General features: G+C 35.2%; 1 protein-coding gene across 4 annotated transcripts in view; it reads left to right on the top strand.

Annotated features, from left to right (window-relative positions):
• Positions 1 to 21092, top strand: part of nmo (serine/threonine-protein kinase nemo) — a 122903-nt gene that overhangs the window by 82678 nt on the left and 19133 nt on the right. For all 4 annotated transcript variants that reach the window (XR_015837357.1, XR_015837358.1, XM_088257860.1 and 1 more), the window contains exon 4: positions 7825 to 7931. Coding sequence is in view for 2 of the 4 variants with exons in the window: in XM_088257860.1 (XP_088113986.1) it covers positions 7825 to 7931 (107 nt within the window). In the remaining 2 variants the exon portion in view is untranslated. The remainder of the gene's footprint in view (positions 1 to 7824; positions 7932 to 21092) is intronic.

Raw genomic sequence — 21092 nt, forward strand, 5'->3', positions numbered from 1 at the left:
CCTGGGGAATTGGATTTCTTTGTCCACTCCGGCTCTCGGTCATCTCTCTGTGGGCCCTCGTCTTCCACACCTTTGTCCGCCCGCTCATGCCGAGCGAAGTGCTCGTCTTCCGCTTTGTTTGAGTTATTTTTGGTAGCTGATTTACGATGCAGTTTCGTTGCACCGCGTACAAAGACTCTCCCGCTATTGGGGACCTCCGAGTTCGTCCTATTAATACGACGGCGACTGCTACGCATCTCTGACGACCTTCAAAACGCCCCTGAAACCCTTCCTGTCGCTGTCCCCGATCCGACACTCTTTATCTTCCTTGTTTTCATTCATTTACAGATACGTAAATATACGATATTCAATTATTCACAACATTTTGAGTGTGTTCAAATACTTGTTAACAAATCTGGGTTTATCCATTTAAGAGTATTTTTACATTTTTGGAATTCCAACTTGTTTATAACCAGCCTGTGACAAGTCATAAGCCCTATAAATACCTAGATTTCCATATTCTTCTTCATATTTGTTGAGATTTCAAAAATGTTTAATTATTTGATTATTCGTAATGCAACATCGTAGTGAGTGATAAGCGTATTTGGCTTGACGTCACAGATTAGATTCCTTTCTTCTACTGAACCTCATTGGTGCATAAGCCACTGCGTCATGTTGATGCAATGTTAACTTGATCGTTTATCAATTAAGACGGCAAAGAGAAAAAAATATCATAATCTGTCAAAAAATTATAAAAATCTTTCATATTTATTTTGAAATCGAACCCGGCTCCAGTACAAGCCAGATGCGATTACCACTACATTACGGACAAATATTCAATAAATATAGGATTCGATTCCCAGGAGGATCAGAATACATATCAGTGATTTTCAACTCCTTAACTGTTACCTCAAGCGCAGGGCAGGCTAACACTGTGTCGACCTTGGGCAGTGCGCTATGCACCTTTTTTAAAAATAAATATTTAGGTTCTTGTTATATACGTTGCCAACTAAAATATAAATATATTTGTGCTAGAGTGGACGTGAAGTCCAATCCAGAGTCCGCGACATCAGCTACGGGACCAATTGGGTGGGGATAAGGGATTGAAGAAGAAGAAGAATATTCGATAACTTAAAATTTCCCCATGTTATAATAAATCATTCCATGTTTGTATGTAGATGTCGCTTTATTTATGCATCTTACTTTTCAAATTAATTAAACGTTGATCAAGCGCTGTAACGTTTCGTCAGTGTGAAATTAATTGGGATACGGAAATTGGCATATTAACCGATGTCGTATTCTACATGTAGCATAAATTAAATGTTAATCTTGTTATACATATGTTACTGTAGCAAGTCGCTTGTAATGTAATCAATTACGTAATCCAATAGGGTATGGTATAATCACGGGTTCGTTTTCTTAATAATATATATATTTTTTAAAAGTCATAAGATGATCGGTACTATTATAGAAATCTGTAAACTTCTTCGTGGGTTACAATCTGTGTGAAGAATGGTTTGCTTCTTTCATGGTCAGTCTCCACCTCCGCTTGTCTCTTAAACTCGGCGTACTCGCTACAGTGTATGTCGAGATAATTTTGCCATAATTTGCGCTGAAAAGTTACTGCGAGTTATAATTTCATTCTTATTATTTTTGACATCTCATCTAAGATCAAGAAGAATATGAAAGTCTGGGGAAATGCCCGTAAATACGGGGCCGACGACCGTCATAGGCTGGTTTAAGTGATCACTTTACACACGTGTAACGTTCACCAATTCTACCCATTATTGACAACCGCACTACTTAAACTCTTGGAAGTCCTATATATATGAACCAATTTTGAAACATTGTTCTCGAGTCACTAGAACTTCACTAGAGACATTTATTGGCGAGATGAAAAGAAGCTTTTTATTGAGCAGAAACTCTTTTATTAGTATGTGAGGTCCGAATCCTGGATTATAATCACATACATGAGAAACGCCAGAAAATTAGGCCAATTATTATTTTATTAATCGATTTGACAATATATTTGTGGTAATATCTATCCATTTTTGGCATTCAGGTTTCAGAATTCGTGAGTTTTTGGCAAAACACTCGATAACTGTTCTTCCCCACCCACCCTACCTACCTGATTTCTCCTTCTGACTTCTTCTTGTTTGGCAAACTCAAAAGTCCTTTGAAAGAAAGAAGATTTGAGACGATTCCCGAGATTAAGGCAAATGCGACGAAAGTGCTGAAGGACATCACAAAAGAAGCGTTCCAGGACTGATTCCAAAAGTGGAAACACCGCCACCTTTGGGATAAGTGTGCGTCGGGGAGATGATAACTTTGAAGAGAACCCAGACATGTAACTTATAATAAAAGTACTTTTTGTTTTATGAAATCCGATTAGGCATTAATTAAACAGGCCAAGTATGTACCAAGTAAGAGATGCTTCACCTCTTTTGAGACATTTAATTTATCTTAATATGAAATATGTCTATCAGGCGTTAAATTGAGCGTTTGAATACAATCAAATAAATAAATAAAATGTTAACAATATCTTGAGTGTGTCCAAATACTTGTTCACAAATCTGGGTTTACTCCAATTAAAAGTTATTTTGTGTTTTTTGTTCTGAGTGGCCTAACTGTTTCGGTGGCATTCCTACCCGCTAATTGGCATTATAGGTTCGAGTCCGAGTTTTTGCATCGACCGCCGTTCTATAAATACTTCCTCCCCATTATCCGCTGCGGTATGGCTTACCGCCGCCATAAACGTAGCCAGGAGCACCTCTGAACTAAAGCCCGGCCGGTGTTTGAACCCGCGACAGCCGTACAAGTGCTCCGGCGCTCTGTCGAGTGCGCCACCGAGCCTCTGGGCTGGAAACGCCAGGCCTTTGGGCTTATTTAGCTGAAGCTCCATAAGGTGGATACGAGTATACTACACACACATATACACTCGCACCAAGGTTCTTCGCCGAAGGCTTTATGGGTCGAATAAATGATACACTTTCAAATTAAGGTACAAATTAGCAGTGTACAGCATACGGATATGCAACTTCTAGTGTTGTAGTCATTGTTGGTATTCACCTTTTCCTACGTGAACTAATTCGGAAAAAATCTCACACGAAGTTTTCTGCTATCTTACTTATTTCAACTGTAGATGTCGCATATGAAGTTTATTATGAAAAAAGTGTCATTTGCTGCATACATACCCAGTGGCGTGCACATAATTTTTAATCAGGGTAGACAGTAGGGTTGGTTAAGGATAAGCCATAGTAGGCACTATTCGTGTTTCTATAGGGAACGCGAGTATTCGAGGGTAGGCACTGCTTTTCTGCCATATATTATAGAATGCACGCCTCTGTACATACCATACACATAACTTCTTTATAATCTAATTGTCAGTCAATTATTTTGATAATTGTCTTTATCGGAAAATCATGATTAAAAAAAAAAAGATGTTGATTTAGAGGTGAGGATCCGATTTTTCATGATCAGATAATACAGGCAAGAATCGACCAAAATATATATATTTTTTACAAAATGTTAATAATGAAAGTATGTAACCAGGCACCGAGATTTTAGTCTAACAGTTTCGAGACGTACCCGTCTCTTCGTCAGGACAATCGCTACACCAGTACCCAAACATTACTAAACGTCATTACCATAGCAGTTACAACAATGCTAAACATTAAAATCACATAACTTTTTGGTCGACCCAAGGACCAACATTATTATTTATTTTTATGCTATTTTTTTTGTCGAAGTTGTCAAATCGCTTCCACTGCCAGTGAGCAGAATTGATTAAATTGGCTCGCGAGAAGGATTGACAAGCGGACTGACTTGGTCGGAAATAGCCCGCCATTTAGATCCCGATTGTCTCTGACGTCATCTTTATCAACTTCTCCGAAATGACGGAGCGTATCATAGTATTTGTATCACGTCAGCGAAACGATACTGCCAGCTGCCTCGACGCCTCCCTCGCGGGGGTCGCGGGGAGTGAAAACGTCACCATCCTTGTGAAATATTTGGAATAGTTTTATGAAATCCAACGTAAATATGATTGTTTAAGTGTATCCATATATAATAATGCTATTTGGATCGTGAAATAAACTTTTTCATATAAATTTGTAATGATTTCTCATGACCTTTATGATGTCAGACGTGGGTCGTTCATAAATACGCGATCCTTAATGATTCGGAGAAATAAAATAACTTAACTCAAAGGCTGGTTATAAACCAACCTATAACAGGTCATAAACCCTGTGAATATTCAGACTTCCATATTCTGCTTCATCTATGTTGAGATGTTAAAAATATAAAAATAACTAATTAAAATGCAACTTTGTTTTAAAATCACTAAATATTTTATTATAACTTAATTATAATGTCTACCGGTTTCGAAGCTAACCGCTCTTGATCAGTATTAATCCGTCTTCATAAAGAAGCGGTTAGCTTCGAAACCGGTAGACATTATAATTAAGTCATAATAAATTATTTATAGTTGTTTTAAAACAAAGATACGTTTTAATTATAAAATGGAAAATCACAAAATTAGTGCTTCAAATATAAATTATAAAATAACTCAAGGTGAGTATATCAAAAACCAAAGTTATTTCATCTCTCCAAATAATAGATTACAATGCTTTACAAAAATAGTGCATTAAATATTCAAAATATCTTAATGGTTCGGCTATAGACACTGATTGAATGAGTTTCGTTCACGAATATTGAAGCCTTTACTGGTTGACTGATACACTGATTCATTGGTCCATTGATTTATTGATTCACTGATTTATTGAGTGAACGAGCTTAGATTTGTTTTTTTGATGGAATGGCCGTAAAACGGAATAACCGAAAAGGAACATCGTTCTGTTGATCTGTTCTTGGTGACCAGATCTTACCCACTTATAATATCAATTCACTTTAAAATCACGGACTTCATTTTATATAATAAATATAGTGAATCTTAACACGTTAGCTGTAGATGCCGGTGGAGTAGCTTTATATAATGGGTATACTGCCGCTGAAGTATTTCCAAAGGAATTGTAATTAAATATATCCTTTTTCACAAATCCTGTTAAAATTTGACCTTGTTACTAACATCCAGTTTGGACGTACCTTATCCGCTGTATTCTACAATCATTCCAATAAAATCTCCTCGGGCTCTTAGTTTTTGACACACAGGTCTAGGTGTGATTTTTTCAATCGGCTCGAATTTCTTACATCATTTAGATTTCTTCCTTTTTCATAGCCGTTCAAATGCTGATAGCGTTTTTATGGATATATGTTATATACCGTGGTAACGTTATCATTTCGGCATGATTGCAGCGTCCATCATTCGTAGTGTCTAGCCGATCCGTCTTAGTATTATGATATGTTACGAGCAATCATGATGCATACATTATAGATTTCAGATGTGTTAGTATGTCCCTTATTTACCTGTTTACTGTAGTAGCGAATACGCAGCATCTCCCTCAATTAGTCGGTGCACGTAGGGGAGAACGGGAGAATGGCGGCCACCGGAGAATACCAGTCACCATACTTTCTCGGAAATATTGAGAATTGCAGTAATTTTAATCTGCAAAATAATCATCTCACTCAATTTCATTGAAGTTAACTTTGCACAATATAAATGGATTTTTCTGCTGGAATCTGCGGGAGGTATAGACTTTTTCGCCAATTAAATGTACAGTATCCTGCTTTAGTAAATGTACTCAAAATAAATATACGCTTTGCATAAATTACGTTGTCCGCCTCCATACTGTAGTGGTTAGCATATATGTCTTCCATGCTGGAAGTTCCGGGTTCGATTCCCAGGGAGACGTGTTTTTTTCACTCCAACATTGCCTTGCCTTGGAGTGGTACCTCAAGCGCAGGACTTATCACCTTGCTTTCATATAATAAACGATAAAAATAATATTGCATCAATTTGATGCAGTGCCTTATGCATAATTGGATGCGAATAAAGGTCGGTAGAAGATATTTGATTGGAAAAACACTTTTTGCAATCTAACTAAAAAAAATATTGGGAAAAGGAAGAATGCGTTCTGCAAAGGCTTAAATTGGTTTAATTATACATAAAAAGTTCATATTTCAAATAGAAATGTAATAAGATCCGTTAATATTTCGCTTTATATTTTGGTGACCATAATGGTCCCGTTTTCCCTTACCGCTCCGTGATATGTGTTCATGTTCATGGCGCGATGCTACACTAATTGTGTAATCACGGCGATCAATTCTCCAGGCTGCGTCTTGCTCATAATTAAACATTATTATGCAACGAGGAATTAGCCCTTTAAGGTTCAATTTACCAGGACATTACCTGATAATTTCATAAATTAATTCCATTTGTGTGTGGGGTACATTGAATACATGTAACTCAAAACATTTTCACATAAATTAGGACCTTAAAAAATGACTAATGGTTTAAATGAAACTATGTGTATAATTTTTGTTTATTGTCTCCGGCTCCATAGTATAATAATAATAAAACCCTTATCCGCACCCCAATGGTGCATAGGGCACTGCGTCATATAAACGCAGTGTTATCTTGATCGTTTACGCATGAAGGAAAGGTGATCAGCCCTCCGCTTCGGGTACCAGTCCAGGGTAATATTGAATAAATAGTACAGTGAAAAAATCACATATATTTATTTGACCCCCTTTGGGAATCGAACCCGGGACCTCCAGAACGGCAGCCGAGCGTGCTACGGAGGTTGACAAAAATAGTATAGTATAGTGGTTATTAAGTTTGGCTACCGTGCTGGAGGTCCCGGGTTCGATTTCCAGAAGTAGGGCAAGTGAAAATAAATATTGGTGATATTTTCACGGTGTTTATTCATTATCACCCAAGTGCAGGAGTGGTAACCTTGCCTTCATGCAATTAACGACCAAGATATTACTGCTTTGATGCGATTCACTGCCTTTGTTTCGGCGTTTATGATCGCATTGCAGCGTTCATTATTAGAGATGATTCAATTTGTTAATTTATTTATTTCATAATATAATTACAAATAATGAATTTACCGTGCCAAAGGGCAATTTTACAAAGTTTATTTAGAAATTATAAAGTAAGAAAATTGTTAATGCAATCAAATACGACATGGCTGATGTTGCGATCTGCCCACCTCCATTATTCACTTATAATAGGAGTTTAGGAATAAATGTTTAAAATCAAGTTTTATTCTGATTTCGAAAACAGTAAAAATATCAAAATCTAGATTCGTTTCATCTATATTAGCAACACAATAATGTCATCATTCGTGTCACCTTATCCGCGTATAGTTTATACCGTACCGCAGTCGTTAAATCAAACCGCTAAACCGTAAAAAAAACTTTTTTAGAGATATATCATAAATGTAAGTTTATGAACGTTACCAAATTACTAAGGCAGCCGTTGCATGATGTGCTGTCTCTCACAAACGAGCAGATGGATTTGGTATATATCGCTCACTCCTTACTAGAACGTCATAAATCAAAAATCGTCAATTTTCAGTTGTGCATGTTGTCAGTCGGAATGCCCAGAAAATTAACTATATCCCAGCTAAAGAGGCATATTTTTAACTCAATATTTACCCGCTACAGGGCATAAAATGTTGTTTTTGCATTTTGAAGAAAATGTACTGTTTAATTATTTTTTTTAAATAAACTAGTTATATTTCAAATAGAGAAAAAACCTTTAGGTTTAACCAAAAAATATTTATTTTTAATAAATTGTATTGTATTTTTAAACTTTAAAAACGTTTTCCTGAAAAATCAAGTTTTTTTATTTATGATGTTCTTGAAAGGAGTGAGCGATATGTATTTGTAGTTGTCCAGTTTGACTGTTGAACCGTTTTTCCTTGACCTACCCCCGTTCAGATATGTGATAACAGAACTACTGCAGAGTGACCTCCACAAGATCATCGTTTCGCCGCAGCACCTGTCGACGGACCACATAAAGGTCTTCCTATACCAAATACTGAGAGGTGAGTCTTTATTTATTTAATTACATTTTATCACCGCGTTTTAAATCATTGATAACATCATTATATGTAAAATAAACTAGAACTTTGTTTTTAACCACTTTTATTTTTGGCACTTTTCTCCAACCGGTTTCAACAAGAACCTTGTCATCTTCAGGGATGGACATGTATTTTTAACTTACAAGTAACTGTATATGTCCATTTTTATTTTATGTTTTGATTTTAAATCAAACACAGATTTTTTGAGTCTACTGAGTTGTATTTTATTAACAAAAACACATAAAAAAATCGTTTGATAATGCCCTAACAAGGCGAAACAATTGTCACAATATTCATTTTTTATGTGTTTTTTAAAAATAAAATACAACTTAGTAGACTCAAAAAATCTGTGTTTGATTTAAAATTAATACATAAATTAAAATGGAGTTCTACAAATTAAACGCCAAATCAATAAATAAGTATATGTCCATCCCTGAAGATGAGATACGGTTCTTGTCGAAACCGGTTGTAGAAAAGTACCAAATATAAAAGTGGTTAAAAACAAGGTTCTAGTTTTGTCTTATAAAGTTTTATAAAATGTGCCACAAAGTATCTGTAAAAAATACTCTAGGCATTAAAAGCATCCTTATTTATTATGTTAAACACTTATTTTCTTGAGATTTTTATTTTATCTATTCGAATAACATATTATGTAAGTTAATTACAAACCATTTAGGAAAATAAATTATCTGTTTGAGCTTCGACCATGACGTATTAAATTTAATTACTTCCAAACAAATATTTTCACTGTGTGTCTCTCTCACCCGAACACAAACGCTTGTCTAGAACAGAATTTTGTAATTTTGGTATTTTTCTAAATGGTAGCCCAATCTTTACTTTTCCTCTGGCATCTGTCAGTCGGTGAAGATATTTAGTGGATTGGAATCCAATTCTTTCGACATTTTCCACATTAGACATCTCACAACCACTTGTCTCTTATGGATATGAATTGAAAACTATGGGACAAAAATCACACGTGTCAAAAAACATTTACGTATAGTTTTATGCTGAAAATACTATAAATTTAACATTTTTAACAATCTTGAATTATTCACATTTAATAATAATAAAACCCTTATCCGCACCCCAATGGTGCATAGGGCACTGTGTCATATTAACGCAGTGTTATCTTAATCGTTTACACATGAAGGAAAGGTGATCAGCCCTCCGCTTCAGGTACCAGTCCAGGGTGATATTGAATAAATATTACAGTGAAAAAATCACTTTTATTTATTTTACCCCCCTTGGGAATCGAACCCGGGACCTCCAGAACGGTAGCCGAGCGTGCTGACCATTACACTACGGAGGCGGACAAAATTATTCACATTTAGTTCTATTAAAATGTTAAAGGAAACACTTTTTTATACCACTTGAGTTTATTAATGACTACTAGTTTCGGAAGCTAAACTTCCATCGCTAGATCTGAATAATAACATTTCAAAAATGACGATGGAAGTTTAGTTTCCGAAACTAGTAGTCATTAATAAACTCAAGTGGTATAAAAACAAGTGTTTCATTAATTATTTTGACATGTCTTTCCACAAAGTAAATGCCGAAACAATAAATAAAATAATTATATTAATATTATGGGTGAACTTGAGATGAATGAGATATCGTTTTTTTTATATGAAAAAAATAAAAGTCTGAGCATCTCAGGACTTTCAATGATTACTTTCAAAGCATCACGGGCGGCACTGTGGCGCAGTTGGGTAGATGCTCGACTGCGAAACTGGCGTCGCCGGTTCGATTCCCGCCAATTGCAATATGAATTCAAGATATATTTATTTTCAATTGGTCTGGGCGATTGCGATGTATTTTTCACATTTACCTTCCCTATTCTCACCATCCTACCTGCAGACAAGCTTCTAAAATAGAAGCTTTGCGGGTTATTCCTTGTAATATATTCCTAAAAATATAAAATATAATTTCGAAAGTGATCACTTAAGCCAGCTAAATGCTGAGATGCTCAGACATCCATCTTATTTTATATAAAAAAGAACGATGTTTCATCTCAAGTTGAAACGCCTGTAATATCAAGCGTTTTTTGTAAACATATTGTATAGTGTAATGTATTTTCCTCACCCGATTAAAATAAACGTTTCTACAACTTTATGTAGTTTAAATATAAATAAAATAACATGCACTGACACAGGATTAAAACATAGTACATATTTGTTTGTTTTTAGTCCAAAGTTTTCAATTGTAAGAAGTAAGATTTGTTTTAATTCAAACACCGGTGTTTGAAAATGATGCGGAATGTATCGAAACACGTATCACATTGGATTTTAAGAAAAAGTGGTATTTACCAGGTAAAACTTAAATTAAAAATGAAAAGATAGTACCACACTGCTGAAGCAATTAATGAAGGTAATAATTGATTAGAATCGTAAGTAAAAATAATATTGAAATATAAAGTTGAAATACACGATACGAACACGAATTTGATTGTTTACTTGTAGCATAGTCGTTATGGTATTTAACTTTTCTGTTACAAATGGAGTGAATCAGAAATAACCATAACTGAAGGCTCTAAAAGTAATTGTTTAGTCTTTAAAAACGTAAACGTTACGGAAACACTAGGCGACGCGTGGTGAAATGGCCACGGATATATCAGAAGAAAAATGCTAGCTAAACGTTCGATACAATACATAAATTTATTTTGTTTCGATTGCTTTCTGGCTGATCGGATTCTAGATGGGAATCTCGGTTAGACGCAAACGTTTCGGTGGAAACTATCCCGCTGTAAATCTGTGCCCGATTCCACAAATCACTCTTCCAGAATTCCCTATTCCCTGCTCCGTTCTGCGCTCCCCCAGGAGATCGCATCTGCCGGGAGAGCAGGCGCCAGGAGGAGATAAAGTGTTTTGCAATCCTTCGCGTTCGGGGCCTTGGAAGGTGCGAATTGGGAGCGTTCAGAGAATCCGCAGGGCGCCGATCGATCGGCGAATTTGCATCGTCGGATTGTTCAGATTTTGAAATAAAAGCACATATCGACAGTGTCATATTTCAAAAATCGTCAATTTTCAGGAGTGCGTGTTTTCGGAATGCCCAGAAAATGCACTATATCCCAGCAAAAGCGGCATATTTTAAACTTAATATTTACCTACTACTGGGCAGAAAGTGTTGTTTTTGCATTTTGAAGAAAAGGTATTGTTTAATTATTTTTTTTAAATATACTAAATATTTTTCAAATGGAGAAAAAACATTCAGATTTTACCTAAAAAGATCTGTTGCACAGTAAAAAGTTCAATAGTTGGGTTGATATTTATTTTTAATACATTTTATTCTATTTTTAAACTTTAAAAACGATATCCTGAAAAATCAAGTTTTTTGATATACATACGGCGTTGCTGTAAGGAGTGAGCGATATGTCCATACTTCTCTTTTGTCTGATTAAGTTTGAATTTAATATTACTACTCATTTTTCTCCTTTATTTTATTCTAGGTGTAATATGATCTCATTATTGTTATAGTATTCAAACGTTCGCTACGAGTATCAAAGATACATCTCGATAATATCACGGTACATTTTTCTTTCTTAATACGAATATTCTTCTCTTATTCTGATCCACTGATGTTACATGTGTATAAAGTTGCAACTTAAACTATATGGTTGATCGTAAACCCTGTAAATGTATCCAGACCTCCATATTCTTTGACGGTGTTTGAAAATGATGCGGAATGCATCGAAACACGTCACAGTAGATTTTAAGAAATAATGGTATTTACTAAGTAAATCTTTAATTAAAAATTCCATATTCTTCTTCATCTATGTTCAGATGTCAAAAAATTGCATTATACTTATCACGCCATTTAAATAGATAAGTTTCATTACTAGATTTTTGGTTCCAATTAAGTGAAATTAATTTAATATAATATTGCAATATATTTTCTTCGTAAGTACATAGTTACCAAGTCTTAGAAAGTCCTTATCAAGTTGACTCTAAAATTTGAAGTCCTAATAACATGTATTTCCTCGCGTCATTGTGCCACTGAGAAGGATCTTGTTTCCTTTCTCGCGCCGTGTCTCATTTTTCCATGTTTTGTTCATCTCGGTTCTCATTTCATATCACTGCTTTCCTTCATTCCCTCGACATCCTGACACTCGGGAAACGCTTTCTCTCGCCCCCCGCCCTTCACGGGGGGTCGATGATAAAACGAACAAAAACGTCTCGAGATATTGCCTTCTCGGTGTAAATCTCGCATGAGAATCGATACCTTTATACGCGTATCATGTAACCAATTCTCTGCCTATCAAGCACGGGGATCGAAAACTCCTTAACTAACCTAATTATAAAAAAAACACCTTTATATATTTTTAATACCATCTTATGCAGTATCAAATTCACTTATTTGAACCTTACCTTCGTCCTCAAATCTCGAAAATTAATTAAATAATAAAATAACTTGTTAATTTTTCAGTTAATAAAAGTTTGAAATCATGTTTTCTAAGTGTAAAATAATACTGAAAGCATCTTACATATATTTCATTAGGTCTTTGCTAAATAATAAAATTAAAAACAAAACTTACTCGTCCTTGGGGTGGTATTTTACGAAAATGGCGCTATATAAATTATCCAATTTTTTATTATTATTATTATTCAACTCAACATTGATAGTGCCGATAACTCGCACGTGAAATAGTGTGTTAATTAAATGATAAATACAATTTGAGTAGTGTGGTTGTCAATCACGGGTAGAAAAGTCAATGTAACACATGTAAAAGTGATTTCTTAAACCAGTCCATGTCAGGTCGTAACCCCTGTAAATATCCAGACTTCAAATTCTGTCTTTGATCGATTCGGCAGTCACTTTGCGGTAGTATCTATCCATTTTTAATTGAAGAAATGTGGAATATACTAAGTAAGACTTAAATTGAAAATTTCATATTTTTCTTGTCATATCATGTATGTTGAGATATCGACATTTTTTTAAATCGTTCATTTTAATCCTCTGGGAATCAAAACAGGGACATGCGCTATGGATGGCTTTAAAATATCCTACATTCATTTAGCAATTGAAATAGGTACCTACTTGTATCAAATAATATCAATCATGGCTGTCATATGTTTTATTGATTCAAATTAAAGACCGCTTCAGTTTATTGGGTCGAATGCCTTACCCAAAAGTCTAAATGTCCATTTCTCGAAATGTAAATTACCATGCCAGCTGTAAATTCTGTGTAAAGAGTGGTTGAGTGAGAAAGGCGATGACTGAACATTTTCTGCAAATGCCTCGGCACTGTTTCGTGTCTGTCTGCTGTGCTGGTCGGGGTTGTGGAGGCGTCTATATACCGGCTAACGTAGAGTTTGAGTCGGATCTAGCTGAGTAACTGAACTACTAATCCCTTTCACTGCCTACACTAGGGCACTTGAATATGAGCGGGAGAACAGAACGACGACTACCGAAAAAGATTTGGCGAAAAGGACACGATCAATCAGAACCTCAATCTGGTGGCCTCAAAAGTCATCGTAAGCAGCGTAATCGGAGGGCATGTATGACTAGATGCATTAATGTAAAGAAGTGAAGAGTGTATGTCAAGACAGAAGAGTGTGGCGTTCCATCCTCTCTGCCTACCCCTCCGAGGAAACGGCGTGATGGTAGTTGTACTAGTAGCAGTATTTATTTAGATTGGCAGCGACAAGGACATTGAAAGCTATTAAATGTAAATTCACCTTAAAATCGGGATACTATTGTTCCACATTTTCTATAATTTTCGCAACTTTGTTCATAAAATTAAATTCGCTAGAGAGGTCTGTCAGGAATGCCTTAGGCAGAGCTTTCAATGTGTAAAAAGCCCCGAGGACGGTCAGTGAAATTTTTCATATATTTTCGTCGCTCACATTGTCAATATTCGGGCACGTACAGACCTACGGGGCTAACAGTCAACCCGCAACACGGCATTTAGTGAGGCGGGTCGACCCATATCTGCGCCGGTAGGCGCAAGACTGAATGCAAACAATACATTTTCAGCCTTTGTTTCGTGGCGTTTTCCTATTTTCTTTTTTCTTTGTGCGTCTTTCTATCATTTTCGTACCAGCTGTTTTCTTCTAAATGACTTGGGTGAAATTGTACATCACTCCTATTTGGCGAAATATTATTTTCGCTCCTTTTTAATAGCATATTTTTAATTTTTTTATATCATATTTTGTAATAAAGTTTGTATTGTGTAATACACTCTGCAGTAAGACGATTTCAATATTAATATCTTCTGGCATAACAAATATTAATAATATTTATCTTCAATATTACATGGTGTGGACATAAAGGAGAACTACCCCAGCTATGTTTTAATGTGTATGTATCTACATATTATTTTCTGTTTATGTTTATAAATAAAATAATTATAATAAATGTAAGTTTTAGCAGTACTTAATATTTTATTTATTTAATTTTCATCATATACATAAATACAAATTATAATAATGTGTCCCCACTTTTCCTGTGCCGAAAGCTCATTTTACAGTTCTAAATTTTAATATTATTTATATATTTTTATATATTTAAAGCATTTACTGTATGGTTGGTCATTTTGACGTCTTTTTTACAAAAAAATAGTATAAAACCATTCACCTAGATTTTTGTCTGTCGGTTCCGAGACGTACACGCTTTTTCGTGGAACAATCAGTACACCAGCATGCAAGTGAATGCATGTGTAGTGATTGTCCTGACGAAGAGACAGGTACGGGTAACATTACTAAACATTGTAAAAAAAACTGCTCATTTATAAAACTATATACTATTTATAATTTATATTTGAAGCACTAACTTTGTGATTTTCCATTTTATAATTAAAATGTAACTTTGTTTTAAAATTACTCTAAGTATTTTATTATAACTTAATTATAATGTCTACCGGTTTCGAAGCTAACCGCTTCTTTATCGAGACTGATTAATACTCATTAATATCAAGTATTAACCAGTCTTGATAAAGAAGCGGTTAGCTTCGAAACCGGTAGACATTACAATTAAGTTATAATAAAATATTTATAGTGATTTACAAAGTTTTTAATTATATCTACTATTTACAAAATTGTATAAATATGACATGCAATCAAATACGACATGGCAGAATGATGCGATTTATTTCAGATTTACCCACCAATTATTCGTTTATGAATATTATGTTTTATATATTATACACAATTGTATTTATATATTAGATAGACGAATAGTGTATCCGTTCAACTTGGAGTAATTACAGTATAGGTACAGCTCTAGCCCCTGCCAAGGGTTCCTCCCTCGTATCTTCGTGAATTTTAATTTCTCTCACCCTCCTTCAGTCTGGAGGGTGGGTACTTTTAGTGCCAGCAATACTCAAAGGGGAAAACTCTCCGATCGTGCTTCAGTGTCTTTTTCTCCTAAATATTTCATACGACAGAGCTTCGGGTGTCTACTATTCGAGCCCATAAAACTAAATCGCCAATTCCACAAAATGCTGTTAGTGACCATCTATTTGCTAAATTGAAACATTCTTGTCATTTAAATAACAAAAATACCACTTACCTTTACACATTGTGTCGGGTTGTGGTCCCGTGGTTAGTGTCGCGGACTCTCGAAGTCAAGAGTTTCTCGGTTCGAACCCACTCTGCCACAATTTGATACCTATTTCTAATAATGAGCTGCTTAGGCACACATGTCACAAATAGTATGAAATTGAAATATTTGTGTAAATAATGTAGACAAAAATATTTATCTTTTTTTTAATGTAAAAATATATTGCGAAATATTTTTTTATTGGTTTACAACACTTTGAGTGTGTCCAAATAATTGTTCACAAATCTGTATTTTCTCCGCTTAGGAGTTATTTTTACATTTAAACAGCTCGACTAATGGAAGGATATGGCGGTCTAGGTATTTATATGGCTTATGACCTGTTATTGGCTGGTTAAGTGACCACTTTACACACGTGCATTTCACCATTCTACTCACGATAGACAACCACACTACTCAATTTTTTACAACTCCTAGATATATCATTAATCTCATGACAAAGCACGTATGAGTTAACAACAGCCATCTATGTTGGATTGAGAAAGCTTTTATTTAGTGGATAAACGTTGTTTACATCGCGTACCTTGCTACTTAGCATTGCAATCGTACAAATTTCAGCTCGACTAATGTGCAAAGGCAAATAGCCGCAAGTTGAAAACAGTAGTTCTGAGATAAACGAGTTTAAAGTTTACTTAAAATGATGCTTTTTGCCAACACATGTATCAAATTAATACAATTTTGCGGCTATTTGGATAATGAATATCTTCTCGGTAAAGGAAAGAGATGGAGCAAAATCTGTGGTTGTATATGATAGAGGCCAGTTCGGCTAAAACACAGTAAGGGGCATTTTTTTGTAGTACGTTTTTTTTGCATTTTTGGACTAAGTAGATTCTACTTAGTCCAAAAATGCAAAAAAAAACGTACTACAAAAAAATGTCCCTTACTGTGTTTTGAGTTTGGACAGCCGAGTTATGAGAATGCTTTGAGCTGTGTTACGCCAAACAGCCGCAACTTGAGTTACGGCTGTTGCCTTTACACATTAGTCGATATTCTTGTCATATTTTTTGTTATGTTTCTTGTCATGTATACTTATATATTTGTAATTTATTTCAACCTCTTTAGTCCGCTCGTTCAATGGTCGGGTAGCTAGTACCTGGTGCCCTCTCACCGACATCTTATTTCGGCCTTCCTCGCCGGGTTTAGCTATCCATCTGCCGCGCCGCTCTCCGAGCCTGATGGCGTATGGTAGATCCACATAAATCAGGTGTGATTAATGGCTTCGGCTGCAGTCGCGATGCACACCCCCTCGCCCTCCTGCCGCCCTGCCGCCCCGATCCCCAGTCCCCCGTATCGCCCATGCAGTGTCCTCCCGTTCGTGTCCCGGCGATTTGATTTTCAAAAGGCCGCAGGATATAATTCGGCGTATCGACAAATGGGGCAGTAATTGATTCTATCGATTCATGGTGATAATTGGATGTCAAGGGGAGTTTATTCATGGGTAATTTTCACAATCAAATCAATTTAATAATCAAATATTGGTAAATCTGCTTCACGTAATAACGTGTATCAGCATAGTGTGAGTGAGTCATATGTATAATATAATAGTAATTCTGGAAAATCTATATAAATAGCGCCATTTTCATAAAATATTACCCCGAGGACCATTAATTAGTATTAGTATTAGTATTAGTGACCCTCATGGTGCATAGGGCACTGCATCAAATTGTGGCAAGTTATGTTGATCGTTGATGATATGAAGGCAAGGTGATCAATCCTGCGTTTCAGGTTCCATTCTAGGATGATATTAAATAAACACGAGAGTGAAAAAACACTCATATTTATTTAGACCCCCCTGGGAATCGAACCCGGGACATTGAATGGGGCATGGTAGCGAAATGCGCTAATCACTACACCATGGAGGCATACAATATGCATAGTTTGCTCATTATAATATTGTACTTTAAATGTTTACTTTCATATGGAATATCGATTCAGGTGTGTTTTTCTTTACAGCAACAATTTATGGAATACATATTACGTAATACACACATGTTACGTAACACAACTCAAAATAATAATATGATTTTACTTTTTTTCTTCAAAGATATCGCAACGAAATGTACTGTCGTTCACAGATTTGTAAATCAGATTTCATTCGACGCCACTATTTTATTTGACCTTCCGTTTTCCTCGATTCGCTTTCTTGGACTCTCGTCTTGCTCGTTCCGTTCCACACTTGCCGGACTGGACACGGTGCTCGGGACGCGTCGCGCAGCGTGTGACCGCGGACAGCGGACAGTGGACACGCCGCATGCCGTGACGGGGCACTCTCTCACGGTCGGTTGTCGATCTTATTTATACTAAAAACCAACAAAAAAAAACTAGGAAAACCCTTCCCAGTTCTGTGAATACGAAGCTCGCCTACGTCTGCGCCTGCGGAGCGAACTATTTCGTTTTGTTAATGTATTTGATACAAGTTTTGTACTGACATTTTTTGTTGGAACTATATTTTATATAATAAAGCAACGATTATATTGTTTTTTTTTTACTTCTATTTTTATTTTACCAGTGACCAGGTTTCGTCGTTATCGACATCATCAGACTGGTGTAGGCTAGACAAAAATCTAAAATGTTATTATACACAACGTTGTTTTATTATATGAAATGAAATGATCCCGAATTCCAAAACAAGATTGTATAGTTAATGTATTTATTTGATACGACGTCTAATGGCTCGTTTTATGTCTTCTTGCGATGATTAATCTATTAAATTAATGTTTTACACGTTAAAGCCATTTGCAAATTGCTCACATAGTCGGCGTATCTCTCATCTGTACCTATATCCCCGCACATACTAATACACATCTTCTTTCGTTCATCTGTGCCCTTGGAGCGTCTCATTGTGGCAGAGATTGTCGAATGAATGAGACGAAAACCTTAGAAATCCGGCGTATTATTGCAAACTGATAAAACGATTAAATTATTCAAAGAAATTATAAACAGATGGTCTATGTACGCCTTTAATTATTTTTGCTTGTTTGAGATAACTATTAGCAGTATTTTATGAAAATCTTCAGAATGAGATGAGAAGTACGATTTTTATACAAGTGGTTTCTTTTCTTTCATGACTTTTATGAAATACCATATGTACGCGAAGAAGAAATTTCAATATACGTTATTAATAGATTTATATTATCCACTGACACTTCGTGATGGAATTGCATTTTTAATTTATTATTAGATTAAAACCAATATTTTTAGCTTTTCCACTTTTTTATTTGACCAGCGACCGGGTTTCGTCGTTACCGACATCATCAGACTGGTTATTAATTTACTTCTTTTTTTTTATAACGTTATTAATTTTAATAACGTTATTTTTTTAATAACGGATTTTAATAACGTTATTAATTTTTTTTCAAACACCATATGTGAAGCTAAATCTAAGGTCCTTGGGACGTTGAAGGATGAAGAGGGGGTAGGACCTGTTTCTTATTTTTATTTATTAAGTTGTTTATTTTTTATTTTTTTATTGACATTTTTTGTGCAACTGCCATATTAATCATGGCGGCAACGTTGAAACCTGGTCGTTGGTCAAACAATAAATGTCTAAAAAAAAAATATACATATATAAATGTATATGTATTATTCAAATTCGTCCTTATTTTTGTGAATTTACGTAGAGAATTCTTATTATTTATATTTTCCATTATTTCTAGGGTTACTCTGCCCTTATTTTGTTGTGCGGGTGCACGATCCTACATCATATTTTCCCTCGCTTTGTGCTCCGTTTCCCGCCTTTTCCGATACCTCTCAACTCGTTTTCCCACATTTTCCCTACACAATACGTACGTCTAAACATCAAAAGTTTTCTCGTAAATCTAACCACTCTCATAGAAAGGTGCACGCCGTGTGTTTGGTTGTCAACCCCTATTCTAAACGGTTGATTCGGCTGTTTTATAAATTGCCTTTGTTCTTTGAGTATTTTGGGGATTGTAGTTATTTGGAATAGGGCGTCTGGCCGATATGTCTAGTATTTCTAGTATCAGAAGGTAGGGGGAAGTTTGGAGGTGGGTTGATATAAAATTCATGGGTTTACAAACAATACTCGAAGGAGCCGTAGGCGATTTTCCTGAAATTTTGATGAGGATACGCGCCACCCGGTTGTACGCATTTATTATTAAATTTATTATTTGCTAATAGATTGTTTCATTCAGGCTTCGAAAAGGTTTTCAGTAATTTTTAGTGGATGAACATTTTTCGTTATTGTTTACAGCTTTAAACGTTGATTCTTTTTTGCACGGGTAACGTTGGATAAAATAAAATTAGCCATTGGTTCTTCCATACAATTTGAAATGTTATGTTATTTATATGTGTGGACTTTTTTGTGTGTTAATATTGAATATATAGTTACAAAAGTTAATGCACTTTGTATTTTGTATATTTAAAGCATTTTTAACTTTGTGGTATGGCAATATAACACTCCTTATCATTCATCGTTCACTTTGTGTAATACCACTTTTGATATTACACAAAGTGAACGATGAATGATAAGGAGAGTGTTATAAATAAACTTTAATTCATTAACTAGAAATTTCTACTTACTCATAAAATATTTGATTCCATTATATTTTCGGAATTCCTAGATGTATGATCAATATCATGACACACTACATATGAGTTCACAACATATGTTGGATTTAAAAAATAAACTTTTATTCAACAGAGACCCTTTCAATAATAAGTAAATACCGTGACTCCCACGTTCTTCCTTATCTATGTTGAGATGTCAAAAAAAAAAACAAAGTAAAAACAACTCCTTAGTGTAGAAAATCCACATTTGTGGACACGTATATGGACGCACTCAAAATTTTGTAAAGAAAAATGTATTGTCATTTGTTTCCTCGTTCCTTGTTGAGCTGAGAAAGGCTACATAAACGGCTTATGGTAGCTCACGACTTTTGCCTGGTAGAGCCAGTTCTTTCCTATAGTGAAACGTTCATCTCTTATTCCATCGATGTCCCGTAATTACTTCTGTCGTTTATTTGTTTTTCTTTCTTCTTTATTTTTTGTGTTGTTCGTGTCTAGAACAACATAGTTTTCAGACAACAATACGCCCATTATTCCGAATCTGCATACAGAATGGTGGGGCGCCGTTTTGGTACTCGCGTCTTTATATTCAGAGGGCGTAGTCTCGTTTCCTGGGACTTCCGAGTCCCCCATACTAATATTACACTACCGCATTTACATTTTTATGTTCGTATTTTCTTGTGTTGAAGCTTCTTTGAGGAGAGATTATTGCCACACCTGCTATATTCATATACAATAGAAAAGTTATTTTTTTCTATGGACAACTGTAGCGCTTACTTACGCTTCTGAAGAAATTATTGTCATATCTGCTATATTCAAATAGACAAAAAAAATCTATAGACAACTGTAGCGTGAAATGAATAAAATAATCATATTTTCAGGAGCTTCTTTGAATTTTAGACTTAAATTTTAATTTTAAATGTTTAGTTGATTTATTTACAAATAATATCTAAGTACATAGTTTTTTTTCATATTAATTTTATTTGACCAGTGACCGGATTTCGTCGTTACCGACATTACAGACTGCTGGGATGCTAGACAAAA

The sequence above is a fragment of the Brachycentrus maculatus genome, unplaced genomic scaffold (assembly GCF_059751285.1).
Source record: "Brachycentrus maculatus isolate JH-2025_06_01 unplaced genomic scaffold, ASM5975128v1 h1tg000088l, whole genome shotgun sequence".
Taxonomy (NCBI): domain Eukaryota; kingdom Metazoa; phylum Arthropoda; class Insecta; order Trichoptera; family Brachycentridae; genus Brachycentrus; species Brachycentrus maculatus.